General features: G+C 38.5%; 1 protein-coding gene across 1 annotated transcript in view; it reads left to right on the top strand.

Moving 5' to 3' along the window:
• Positions 1-14374, top strand: part of DMD (dystrophin) — a 2044437-nt gene that overhangs the window by 1682450 nt on the left and 347613 nt on the right. Inside the window, exons 57-58 of the mRNA XM_025371836.1 lie at positions 2666-2786; positions 3401-3669. Of these exons, the coding sequence (XP_025227621.1) occupies positions 2666-2786; positions 3401-3669 (390 nt within the window). The remainder of the gene's footprint in view (positions 1-2665; positions 2787-3400; positions 3670-14374) is intronic.

The following is a 14374-nucleotide window of genomic DNA, read 5'->3' as shown; positions in this document are numbered from 1 at the left end:
AATGTAAATACCTAGAGAGATACCCACTCTAGTCTTTCTGACAGCACAGAGTTTAGCTTAGGAATCTACCCTGAGCGATAACCATTTGACCCTCTTGGATCAGAGAAATGAACTAGATGAATCGCTACAGATCTAATCTCCATGGTGTGGGAAGTTTCTCAGGAGGCTAGAGCATTCTGTAGGTGAACTGAGACATCCAGGAAAGTTTATTTCCTCATACTTAGTTGAATTGCACCCAGCGTTTGCTCATCTACTCAATCTAGACACTGAGAGTCATTCTTGTTTCTTTTTCTCTCTTCTCTCCAGTATCTAGTCAGTCACCAAATTTTCACACTTCAGATTACTATCCCCGTCATTTTTCCTGGTACCATTGCCCTGAGTCAGATCCTCATAATCTTGCACTGAATTCTTACAATAGCCTCATTATCTCTCTGATTCCATTTCTGTTCTTCTCAAATACATACTCTGTATTTACATCAGGAAGATCTATTTGAAACACACATATTCCTGTGCCACTCCCTTGGTTAAAACCATTCAAAGGTTCCTGATTACCTTCAAGGCAACACCTAAGCCTCTTAGCGGACCATATATGATCATAGAGAGGCAGAGCTTCAAATTCTGGTTTAAAAATCTAATGTGTTTCTAGATAATGATAGCGTCTTTTTCATCTTTGGACATGCCCTCTCCTTGTTCTTTATGCTGTAGAAACACTGGCCTGCTTGAGATACCGATATATACCATACTGTTCTATGTCCTATGTCTCTGCACTTGCATTTTCCTCTTCTTGGAATGTCCTCTAGCATACTCTTCCTTGAATAAGTCATGTTCATGCTTTTGAATTCTATGTGATTACTAGCTTCTCCTGGAAGCTTTTCCTGATTTTCTTCCCCATATTGCGCAAGTCTATAGCACTGTCTACATTGTATTGAAATTATTTACGTGTTTGACTCTTCTGTTATATGTTAAAAGTTCCAACTTTGTATTTCCAGTTTCAAGTACAACCACTGACATGTGATAGTTCAATAGAGGGAGCCATTATTATTTTTATAATTAGTAAGGTCAGTATTAATTGCCTCCAGTCAGGTCCAAACAGAGAACTAGGCAAAATGATAATTTACTTGAATCTGAGAAACTTAATTGTATGAAAAAATACACAAGAATACAGCAACTGTACACACACACACACACACACACACACACACAAACACAGATTTCAAGTGAAATATTAGGAGAATCAGCTTTATATGCAAGCAAAGTAAATAACTCACGTATCCAGCATGATTTTAGGGTACAGAAATATCCTATTATTCAGAAATTTCTTCCCTATCTATAGGCTGAATCCTAATATTCTACTTACAGAACTCCAGTATTTTGGTTCAAACGCCTTCCCTTTCTCTGTTGAATTGTAAATAACTGTGGATGATGAATCATTTTGCAAAGTATCAGACTCAGGATTCTTTTGAATGGTGAACACCACTAAGATTTTATTAAAAAATGTGTCATACAATACAGCTGTGGAACACTTCTGTAACATAATGGTGTATCTGAATTTCGAGGAAGAATACTGCTAATTTGTTTTTCTTCAGTGAAAGAACAGGGCTTAAATTCAGCAGGCAACATTGCTAAAAGTAAGACAGAGTTGAAAAAAGTTACAGAAATTAAGCCCTAGATCAGGACAAATATTATGACTGTTATTGTTAAACAGATATATTAGCATGTATGTAGCATGCACTTAATAATTTTATTAATACCCTCACTTCTGAGATCAAAGAACCTGGGTCAATAACTCTCTTCAATGGTGTCAGAGTATCTGTTAGGTTCTTCTAGGCTCACGGTATGCCTCGCGATCCTTTTAGCACTCAATTATGTATGAACTTACTGTTTTCACTCTGCTTCTAGTGTTAATTTTCTCCCTTCTTTGGATCTAGAACCTTTTTGAAGGCAGAAACTATTCATTTTGTTTTTCTCTTGATCCCCTGGATAAAGGAATATCACAGATTAAACATTAATTCTAGGTCTGTTCATTTATAGAAACTAGCGCCCGCAATTCCTACATCCATAATAGCTCAAAACATTTCTACTGTTCTCGAAGAGGTCACAATGGATGATGTAATGATGATTTTTCAAAAGTATTGAGACTTTTCAGTTAGCTTACCTGTTTTATACCTTGTCAGACATTTTGACAGAATTAACTGGTGATTATCAGTTGGATTAATTGTATACTTTAACATAGCCTAAGGTCCTGTAAATGACCCTTAAGGCTTCCCATTATATTCTGGATATCCATTATTTTGGATATCCATTTGTTTAAGTCCTCATTAGCCACGCTAGAACTTTGCAATATATACCTTGTAACTTTACCTGTAGATTTCAAGTATGGCTGTCAGGTTACATAAACAAAGCACTCTTATCTCAGTGAGAGGGCATTAACTGTTGGGAATGCTCCCCCCATCTCCCCAGAATAGCTTTACAAACGCAGTGCTTTCCTCATTAACAGATAGACCCATGTAGCCTTTTTAAAAAATCATTTTATAACCATCAGTGTATAAATAAAAGAGATAGAAATTGACCTGGGAGTTTCATAAACAAGTTCTAAGCACCCAGGATTAATTTTGAGAAGAATGCCACAAGCCAAATAAGCACTTCTTTTCATCTCCTTTCACAGGCCTTCAAGAGGGAATTGAAAACTAAAGAACCTGTAATCATGAGTACTCTTGAGACTGTACGAATATTTCTGACAGAGCAGCCTTTGGAAGGACTAGAGAAACTCTACCAGGAGCCCAGAGGTAATTGAATGTGGAACTATAATAACATATTGATAGAAGGATCAGTGGTGACAGAGCAGCCCATCCATTCTTGCTGCCAGGGCCTGGATAGCTCTCATATTTTCTTGGTTAAATAGAATCAATTCAAATTAAGCATAGATGCTGAAAAAAAAATAAGGACTCATAAACTACCACGCATAAATCTGTTTGCACATTCATAAATAAACATTAAAAGAGATTAGCAATCAGTTATTGGAACATTTAGAAAATAATAAACAAAGGGAGTTATCTGTGAGGAGGAATTCTATTGTTGCAAAGACTACAAGTTAATTTTCCATTTAAGAGCCTGCCTAAAGTAAATGAGAGCTTGTGCTATGCATCCTAACGTTTTTCTCCTCAATAGCTTAAGTGAATCTTAAATTATCGGATTGATATAAGGTAGAAACTCAGGAAGACATACTTTAGATGTTCTGGGCTGTATCAGAATTTATGCCAAAGTATAAAAAAGCCATTAATCAGTAGGTTACCCTCTTGTTAAACTGTACTCTTTCTTTCTTCCAGTATGACCTTTTTGACAATGTTAAAAAAAAAAAAAAATGAATGTGGCCTAAAACCTTGTTGTATTGCCAATTTAGAGCTGCCTCCTGAGGAGCGAGCCCAGAATGTCACTAGGCTTCTACGAAAGCAGGCTGAGGAGGTCAATACTGAGTGGGAAAAATTGAACCTGCATTCCACTGACTGGCAGAGAAAAATAGATGAGACCCTCGAAAGACTCCAGGAACTTCAAGAGGCCACGGATGAGCTGGACCTCAAGCTGCGCCAAGCTGAGGTGATCAAGGGATCCTGGCAGCCAGTGGGCGATCTCCTCATCGACTCTCTCCAAGATCACCTCGAGAAAGTCAAGGTACCGTCTACTTCTTTGCTTCGGGGCTCTTTGAGAGACTCAAAAGAGCTTCTAATCTGAACTTGAGTGCAGTGTTACCTTCCCACAAAGTTAAAGCTAGAGCACTTAAGCAATAGAAATCAGTCCATCTTTCACAAATTCAGTCTTCTTTCACATGGTATTTTCTCCAAGAGAAGACAGTGATGTAATCATTTGTCTGTCTTCAGTTATATGAAATGAAATATTAAAAAAGTTACAGGGCAAGAAATCATTTTGACTTTGCTATTAAGTGATTGTACTAAAGTCTGATGTGTGTATGTGTGTGTGTGTGTGTGTGTGTATTGCTTGTGTTACTTAGTATCAGAATACAGAAAAATAAAACGCTTAATCAAGAGCCAGGAGTCTAGGTGTTGGCCCTTTTGCTAACTAAATTATATGACTTGGGTAAGTTATGGTATGGGGAAATAAGGTCATTAATGTGTGGCCCTTCCCTTGGAAGGCAACATTTGTAATACAGTTTCAAGTTTCATCAGCCCACTGCAGAAGTATGGGAAAATCATTATATATTTGGAAGACTACTGTCTGTAAAACCAAAGTTAAATTCCCTTGTGGCACAAAGATGGCAAATGTATTCTACAGAAAAAAATACATATTTAGGACTATCATTTTGAAATCAGCAACTACTCATCTATTGTCAAAACCACAAAAGTCCTCCTAGGTTAAAATTCAAAAGAAGTTAAATTCCCTCCTGCGCTCAGCATGTTTGCCAGCATCCTCAGCATCCTCATTCTAGAAGTTGTCCTCTTCCTTGGCTTTCATGGAACTGTTCCATCCATGTTCTTCTTCCTATATTTTTCTAGATTCTTTACCTACCCACCCTTCAAATACTGTTGTGCCCAAGTTTCTAACCTTAGCCTAATTCTCTTTTGATTGTTTAAACCCTCCCTGTTTGAGATGGCATGGATGGTGATGTATCTACATCTCTAGTCCGCATCTCTCTTCTGATCTCTGAATCCATATGGCATCAGGATCACAAATGCAACTATTCTGAAACCAAGTTCATTTGTTCCTCTGTTTTTCCATGTCCCTACTTCTGTCCCCTCCTATCTGACATTTTTTCCCCCCGTTTCCTATTTCAGTTAATGAATCATCATCCAACAAATTTTCCAGGCTAGAAACTTTAGGTTCATCCTTAAAGCCTTCTACATTTTCACTGACAGCACATGATGGCTCATGTTACCTCAGAATAGCTCTTTTATCTTTTCTCTCCTCTTTTAACCAACGTCCTTTTTAATCCCCAGCATCTTTTAGTTAGATGATAACAGTATACATCTTTAAATCCCATTCACCCCTCCGTGTGCCTGGCATATCTTAGATGCTGCATTTTAAATGTTTGGTGAATTAACGGATGGATGAATAGTTTCTTTACTGATGTTCCTGCATTACCCAGCCTCTTCCAACTCTAATCCAAACTCCTTGCAGAAGAATGCTTGCCTAGAGAATGAAATCCAGTGAATAAGGAGATTAAGTGGCTATTTTCTTCCTAGCCCTGGCTTACCTTCTCAGCCATAGCTCCCGTTCTCCAGACCATTTAATACACTCTGCCCATATGAGATATATATATATATATATATGTATATATATATATAGAGAGAGAGAGAGGCATATTTGGGAAAAAGGGGTGATATGGGCAGAGTGTATTGAATGTGTGTGTGTAAAGTATATATGTGTGTGTGTATATATGTATGTATATGTATATACATACGTACATAGATAGATACATACATATATATACATCGATATATATACACACACACATATATATCTGCCTTTGCAAATGCTGTTCTCTCTGTCTGGATCCCCTTACATTGTCTACTTGGTGAATTCTCACTCAGCCCTCAAGGACCAGCCAAAATGTTACCTATCTTTGTTGTCTTTCCTGGGTGTCTACAACCCCCAACTCCCACCAAGCAGAAGAAACTGCTCACAGTTGGTGCTCTCATAGATCACCAAGCATGTTAAATTGTCACACTTAAATTTCACATATATTGTAGCAACTTGCTTATGCATTTTTTTTTCTCCCAGAGAAAGTGAGGTTGCTAAGAGCAAGGATCATGCTGTACATCTTTGGGCTCCTAGCCCAGGGCCAGCAACATGTGAGGAATCTCATTAAGTACCTTCATTTATTCACTCAACAGCTGTTTATCAGTCATTATATAATGTGCTGGACAGGTAATTATAAAAGAAACAGACTTGGTCATTGCCTTCATGAAGACTATGGTCTAATGTTGAATTGCATAGCTCTTCATTAAAATAGTAGGTAAAAAATTTAAAAAGAAAAGATTAAAAATTTGACTTTAATACTTCTAAAATCCCTTCTACCCCAACATTTTATGACCCCATGTCTAACATTTAAAGTAAGGGTTAGCTTTGCTGTCTTCTGGAAAACTAAGTGTTTTGAAATGTATTACCTAGTATTTTAAAAGCATTAAATATGTTAATTTTATTAAAAAATATAGGGACTAATTTTTTGACAGTCTTCTCCAAAAATGAGAAATAAGTTAGGAAAATGTCCCAGTGGAACTAAATTAGTTAATATATCGATTAAATTGCTCAATATATAGGCCATAGAGCAGACATAAGGGATTCATTTTTAGCCATACTTGTCACACAGGTGCATTTGTAAGATACTGAGTATGGATGGAGAAGAAAATGTGTACAGCATAATTTAATAATTAAAAATAACTAAAAGCATAACAGTTCAAGTATCAGCTGGCCTTCACCCAACCCTATTTGCGGTATTCCTTTTAGTTTCCCTGTCTTATCTGTTCTTGGTCTTAAGACAAACTTCATTTTCCATACCCTAATTGGTAAAACTGTCATTCTGATCCCAATAATAGCAAAACGTATAAATATTAAACATACCTTTCAAAAGATTATATTTATAACCCAACACATCTATCTTTCTCAGACATATATACACTTAAGTTATGGTACTTATCTAAATTTTTATGTACTGGTAATAATAGATGTGATTGTTTTGGCTTTTGAATCAGTGTTGTATTTTATGCATGTTTCAAACTATGAATTACATGAATTCATATATATTTATCTCCCTTCAGTAGCTCTTCTTCAATTTTGCAATGGAAATAAATCATTTTTCTCCATTGCATCTTATTGACACTGGGTTTGAAACACTGAAGCTTTGGGGGTAGTAGTTTACAAGGAATGAGTTTTAATAACTAAAATTTATTTCAGAAAAAAGTAGAAGTGTACTTGAAACCACTGTTCCCATTTTTCCACTCAGCAGTTTAAGCCCTCAGAGGATTCATGCTGTAGGGAACTTGAAACTGATAACTAGGCAGCTAGCCAGAAGAACATTTTATATATCCATATCAGTTCATTTCCCTCACCCCTAGAGACTCTATCATAGTACCCCCCTCCGTTCTGATCTGATGTGTTAAATAACTTGTTATTCAAGTGACTAAGTAATATGTGTTTCTGTGAGATTTCGTGTTCTATAATTGTATCAGCAAATGTGGCTTTTGGATTTAAAGAATGGGTTAAACAACAATGACTAAGTCCCTGGCCTTTATGGAAATGGTGTTATTGCTAGCTGATCATCTTCAGGTGGTGAACATGGTAAATTAATAGATGGAAACACAATATTAATATTGACTATATTGCTCACTAAGAGAATCTCAGCCTTCCAAATATAGCTTCCATAGGAAAAACCAGTAGAATAAAATTTAAGTTTTAAATGCTTCCTTACTTTTAAAATTCATGATTTATACTGCTTATCAAATATTTTAAGGGCAAGATCATGACTTTTCACTTTACTGAAAATAGCACCAGTGCTTATTTGACTAGACAAATATTCTACTTTCCTTGTAATGGAGAATAGGAATAACTCTTTGAATCACTAGGTGCTCCATATAGATCTGTAAGTGGAATATATAAAGGCTTTAATAAAGTAGAATAACTTTTAAACCTATAGTCTGGATACAAGATTTTTGTTCTTCAGGACAATCCCAATGTGAGAAAGTTTGTGGATTGTTGTTTTCTTTTCTTTTCTTTTCTTTTTTTTTTTTTTTTTTTTTTGAGAGTCTCGCTCTATCGCCAGGCTGGAGTGCAGTGGTGAGATCTCGGCTCACTGCAACCTCCGCCTCCTGGGTTCAAGGGATTCTCCTGCCTCAGCCTCCTGAGTAGCTGGGACTACAGGCGTGCACCACCATGCCCAGCTGATTTTTGTATTTTTAGTAGAGACAGGGTTTCACCATGTTGGCCAGGATGTTCTCGATCTCTTGATCTCATGATCCGCCCACCTTGGCCTCCCAAAGTGCTGGGATTACAGGCATGAGCCATCACTCCCAGCCAGATTGCTGTTTTTTAATGTTTTGTTTTTGTTCTAATAAACCATGGTTTCTCTTTTTTTAATTTTTCTTTTTCGAGACAATCTCGCTCTGTCACCCAGGCGGAAGTGCAGTGGCGCTATCTCAGCTCACTGCAGCCTCTGCCTCCTGGGTTCAAGCAATTCTCCGCCTCAGCCTCCCAAATAGCTGGGACTGCAGGTGCCCGCCACCGTGCCCAGCTTTTTTTTTTTTTTTTTTTTTTTTTTGTATTTTTTAGTAGAGATGGGGTTTCACCACGTTGGCCAGCCTGGTCTCGAACTCCTGACCTCAGGTGATCCACTCACCTTGGCCTCCCAAAGTGCTGACTTACAGGCATAAGCCACTGTACCCAGCCTATAAACCATAGTTTCTCTATACCAAAAGTGGTATGTCATTCTTGAGCCAGGAATATTTCACTGTCCTTAGTTTACCTGTTAACTCTGAACACAGTTTTTCGTGCACTGTAGATAACTCTCCCAGGCTGCCATCTTGGAATATGCAAATCTGTCACATCTATGTAGTTATGCATTTTGCATTTTTGTCAAACTTTTAACTTACATTTCTTACTGTGAAAAGTCAGGGCAGGGATTCTATGAGCTTTTTCTTTAAAGTTCCTACAATGAAATGTTTTGATTAAACCTTTCTGGCGTTCAAATTGAGATTGATTTAATGATGTGTGTAGCAGGCCAGAAATTATGTTGAAGTGACAATGCTATCCTTATTTATCTTCAGCATTCACATCTAAAGTTTTAAGAAGAAAACTGGCAAATCCACCTTTTTAGGCTTACCATCCTCAGTCCCTGTGGCTTTGGGGGTTTTTTGTTTGTTTGTTTGTTTTGAGAAATTTGTCAAAGAAATGCTATCTTAGAATTTGACATTGAGGAAGCGAAGTGTATTTCCTCCAAATAGATAATGTGAAATGTGATATAATGTATTAGAATTTCATCTTCACTTTGCCAAGCAAGACACTTGCAACCATGTTCATGCAACTATCTTCCCTGATTGCTTTTCTCTTCTTAACCTTGGTTCTAAAGTTTTCTTCTTATTGTATTAATTTTGTTATGCTTCCCATTTATATGAGTCGAGTCAACCTTACTTGATTTCTTATATATGAGTTATATAAGGAAAACTTATCTTTTCCTATAGAATTAGGGAATGAATGGGCAGAATCAACATGAACAGGGCAACCCTAAAAACCATTCAAAACATGTAAGCTCTCCCAACTCTGAATAAACTAATGATATCTTCATAATGAATAAGGTATACTGCCTATAGTAGGAAGAGGAAAATTTACTAATATTTTGTGCATTGTTAAAGAACTACAAATGAATTGCTGTGCGGAGGCTTTCATTGTTGTTGTTGTAAAAATGTTATGTGTATTAAGTAAACCTTTGATGGAGAAGAAAAAACAAAGAAAAAATATTTAATCTTTCATAAATCTGGGTGAAATATGAAGCTAATAATTCCTGTTACATGGGGTAACCAGGGTTTTATCTAGTTTACAAAGCATGCAATTGCAATGTTTAAAAGCGTATGATTTGGCCTTTAATATCTGAAAATATGTCTGTCAAAAGCCATATTATAGCGAGTGTCACTCCACACTTTATATTTTAATAGAATATTTGTGTACTTGTGATAAGAGATGTTAGTGGGTTTCTAAACGAGTACTGTATTAAGGATTTTATGCTATTGTAAAATTATGGATTATATGAATTCATATATATTGATTTACTTTCAGTAGCTTTTCAATAGAGTATCTAGGGTTTAATACAGCTTAGAAACTAAAACAGGAATTATTCATCTTTAAAATCCTGACCAAAGAGGTGACTGACAAGATGGCTGAATAGGAACAGCTCCAGTCTGCAGCTCCCAATGAGATCAACACAGAAGGCGGGTGATTTCTGCATTTCCAAATGTGGTACCCGGTTCATCTCATTGGGACTGGTTAGACAGTGGGTGCAGCCCACGGAGGGTGCAGAAGCAGGGTGGGGCGTCACCTCACCCAGGAAGCGCGAGGGGTCAGGGAATTCCCTTCCCTAGCCAAGGGAAGCCGTGAGGGACTGTGCTGTGAGGAATGGAGCATTCTGGCCCAGACACTATGCTTTTCCCACAGCCCTTGCACACGCAGACCAGGAGATTCCCTCAGGTGCCTACACCACCAGGGCCCTGGGTTTCAAGCACAAAATTGGGCGGCTGTTTGGGCAGACACCGAGATAGCTGCAGGAGTTTTTTTTCATACCCCCGTGGCACCTGGAACACCAGCGAGACAAAACCATTCACTCCCCTGGAAAGGGGGCTGAAGCCAGGGAGCCGAGTGGTCTAGCTCAGAGGATCCCACCTGCCATGCAGCCCAGCAAGCTAAGATCCACTGACTTGAAATTCTCGCTGCCAGCACAGCAGTTTGAAGTCAACCTGGCACACTCAAGCTTAGTGTGGGAAGGGGCACCTGCCATTACTGAAGCTTGAGTAGGCAGTTTTCCCTTCACAATGTAAACAAAGCCGCCAAGAAGTTCTAACTGGGTGGAGCCCACTGCAGCTTGGCAAGGCCACTGTAGCCAGATTGCCTCTCTAGATTCCTCCTCTCTGGGAAGGGCATCTCTGAAAGAAAAGCAGCAGCCCCAGTCAGGGGCTTGTAGATAAAACTCCCATCTCCATGGGACAGAGCACCTGGGGAAACGGGCAGCTGTGGGCGCAGCATCAGCAGACTTAAATGTTCCTGCCTGCCGTCTCTGAAGAGAGCAGCAGATCTCCCAGCACAGCACTTGAGCTCTGCTATGGGACAGACTGCCTTCTCAAGTGGGTCCCTGACCCCCGTGCCTCCTGACTGGGAGATGCCTCCCATCAGGGGTCAACAGATACCTCGTACATGAGAGCTCCAACTGGCGTCTGGTGGGTGCCCCTCTAGGACGAAGCTTCCAGAGAAAGGAACAGGCAGCAATCTTTGCTGTTCTGCAGCTTCTGCTGGTGATACTCAGGCAAACAGGGTCTGGAGTGGACCTCCAGCAGACCTGCAGCAGAGGGGCCTGACTGCTAGCATCAACATCAACAAAAAGGACGTCCACACAAAAACCCCATCTGAAGGTCACCAATAGCAAAGACCAAAGGTAGATAAATCCATGAAGATGAGGAGAAAACAGCACACAAAGGCTGAAAATTCCAAAAACCAGAACGCCTCTTCTCCTCCAAAGGATCACAACTCCTCTCCAGCAAGGGTACAAAACTGGATGGAGAATGAGTTTGGCGAATTGACAGAAAAAGGCTTCAGAAGGTGGGTAATTACAAACTCTTACGAGCTAAAGAAGCATGTTCTAACCCAATGCAAGGAAGCTAAGAACCTTTAAAAAAAAGGTTAGAGGAATTGTGAACTAGAATAACCAGTTTAGAGAAAAACATAAATGACCTGAAGGAGCTGAGAAACACAGCACGAGAACTTCATAAAGCATACACAAGTATCAATAGCCAAATCAATCAAGCAAAAGAAAGGATATTAGAGATTGAAGATCAACTTAATGAAATAAAGTGTGAAGAGAAGATTACTGAAAAAATAATGAAAAGGAACAAACAAAACCTTCAAGAAATATGGGACAATGTGAAAAGACCAAACCTACATTTGATTGGTGTACCTGAAAGTGATGGGGAGAATGGAACCAAGTTGAAAATACTCTTCAGGATATTATCCAGGAGAACTTCCCCAACCTAGCAAGACAGGCCAACATTCAAATTCAGGAAATATAGAGAACACCACAAAGATACTCTTCGAGAAGAGCAACCCCAAGACACATAATCGTCGGATTCACCAAGGTTGAAATGAAGGAAAAAATGTTAAGGGCAGCAAGAGAGAAAGGTCAGGCTACCCACAAAGGAAAGCCCATCAGACTAACAGCAGATCTCTTGGCAGAAACCTTACAAGCCAGAAGAGAGTGGGGGGCCAATACTCAACATTCTTAAAAGAATTTTCAACCCAGAATTTCATATCCAGGCAAACTAAGCTTCATAAGCAAAGTAGAAATAAAATCCTTTACAGACAAGCAAATGCTGAGAGATTTTGTCACCACCAGGCCTGCCTTACAAGAGCTCCTGAAGGAAGCATTAAATATGGAAAGGAAAAACTGGTACCAGCCACTTTAAAAACATACCAAATTGTAAAGACCATCAACACTATGAAGAAACTGCATCAACTAATGAGCAAAATAACCAGCTAGCATCATAATGACAGAATCAAATTCACACATAACAATATTAACCTTAAATGTAAATGGGCTAAATACCCCAATTAAAAGACACCAACTGGCAAATTGGATAACGAGTCAAGACCCATCACTGTGCTGTATTCAGGAGACCCACCTCCTGTGCAGAGACACACATAGGCTCAAATTAAAGGGATGGATGAATATTTACCAAGCAAATGGAAAGCAAAAAGAAAAAAAAGAAGCAGGGGTTGCAATCCTAGTCTCAGACAAAACAGACTTTGAACCAACAAAGATAAAAAAAGAAAAAAACATGATATTACATAATGGTAAAGTGATCAATGCAACAAGAAGAGCTAACTATCCTAAATATATATGCAACCAGTATAGGAGCACCCAGATTCATAAAGCAAGTTCTCAGAGACCTACAAAGGGATACAGATGCCTATATAATAATGGTGGGAGACTTTAACACCCCACTGTCAATATTAGACAGATCAACAAAACAGAAAATTTACAAGGATATTCAGGACTTGAACTCAGCTCTGGACCAAGTGGACTTAATAGACATCTACAGAACTCTCCACCCCAAATCAAAAGAATATACATTATTCTCAACACCACATCACACTTATTCTAAAATTGACCACATAATTGGAAGTAAAACACTCCTCAGCAAATGCAAAAAAAAAAAAAAAAAAAAAAAAAACCAAAAAAACAAAAAAAAGGAAATCATAACAGTCTCTCAGACCACAGTACAATCAAATTAGAACTCAGGATTAAGAAACTCACTCAAAACTGCATGACTACATGGAAACTGAACAACCTGCTTCTGAATGACTGCTGGGTAAATAAGGAAATTAAGGCAGAAATAAATAAGTTCTTTCAAACCAATGAGAACAAACACACAAAAGCCGTATTTAGAGGGACACAGCTAAAGCCGTATTTAGAGGGAAATTTATAGCACTAAAATCCCCACAGGAGAAAGCAGGAAAGATCTAAAATTGGTACCTTAACATCACAATTAGAAGAAGTAGAGAAGCAAGAGCAAACAAATTCCAAAGCTAGCAGAAGAGAAGAAATAATTAAGATCAGAGTAGAACTGAAGGAAATAGAGACACGAAAAACCCTTCAAAAAAATCAATCAAGCCAGGAGCTGGTTTTTTGAATAGATTAACAAAATAGATAGACTGCTAGCCTGACTAATAAAGAAGAAAAGAGAGAACAATCAAACAGACACAATAAAAAATGATAAAGGGGATATTACCTCTCATCCCACAGAAATACAAACTACCATCAGAGAATACTATAAATACCTCTATGCAAACAAACCAGAAAATCTAGAAGAAATTGATAAATTTCTGGGCACATACACCCTCCCAAGACTAAACCAGGAAGAAATAGAATCCCTGAATAGACCAATAATGAGTTCTGAAATTGAGGCAGTAATTAATAGCCTACCAACCAAAAAAAGCCCAGGACCAGATGGATTCACAGCTGAATTCTACCAGAGGTACAAAGAGGAGCTGGTACCATTCCTTCTGAAACTATTCTAAACAATAGAAAAAGAGGGACTCCTCCCTACCGCTTTTTATGAGACCAGCATCATCCTGATACCAAAACCTGGCAGAGACACAACAAACAAAGAAAATTTCAGGCCAATATCCCTGATGAACATCAGTGCGAAAATCCTCAATAAAAATACTGGCAAACTGAATCCAACAGCACATGAAAAAGCTTATCCAGCATGATCAAGTTGGCTTCATCCCTGGGATGCCAGGCTGGTTCAACATAGAGAAATCAATAAATGTAATCCATCACATAAACAGAACCAATGACAAAAACCACATAATTATCTCAATAGAAGCAGAAAAGGCCTTCAGTAAAATTCAACACCCCTTCATGCTAAAAACTCTCAATAAATTAGGTACCGATGGAACGTATCTCAAAATAGTAAGAGCTACTTATGACAAACCCACAGCCATTATCATATTGAATGGGCAAAAGCTGGAAGCACTCCCTTTTAAAACCGGCACAAGGCCGGGTGCGGTGGCTCACGCCTGTGATCCCAGCACTTTGGGAGGCCGAGGCGGGTGGATCACAAGATCAGGAGATTGAGATGATGGTGAAACCCCATCTCTACTAAAA

This window comes from Theropithecus gelada, chromosome X (assembly GCF_003255815.1).
Source record: "Theropithecus gelada isolate Dixy chromosome X, Tgel_1.0, whole genome shotgun sequence".
Classification (NCBI taxonomy): Eukaryota; Metazoa; Chordata; class Mammalia; order Primates; family Cercopithecidae; genus Theropithecus; species Theropithecus gelada.
Note: the sequence above shows the minus strand (reverse complement) of the source record. Positions and strands in the feature narration are given on the sequence as shown.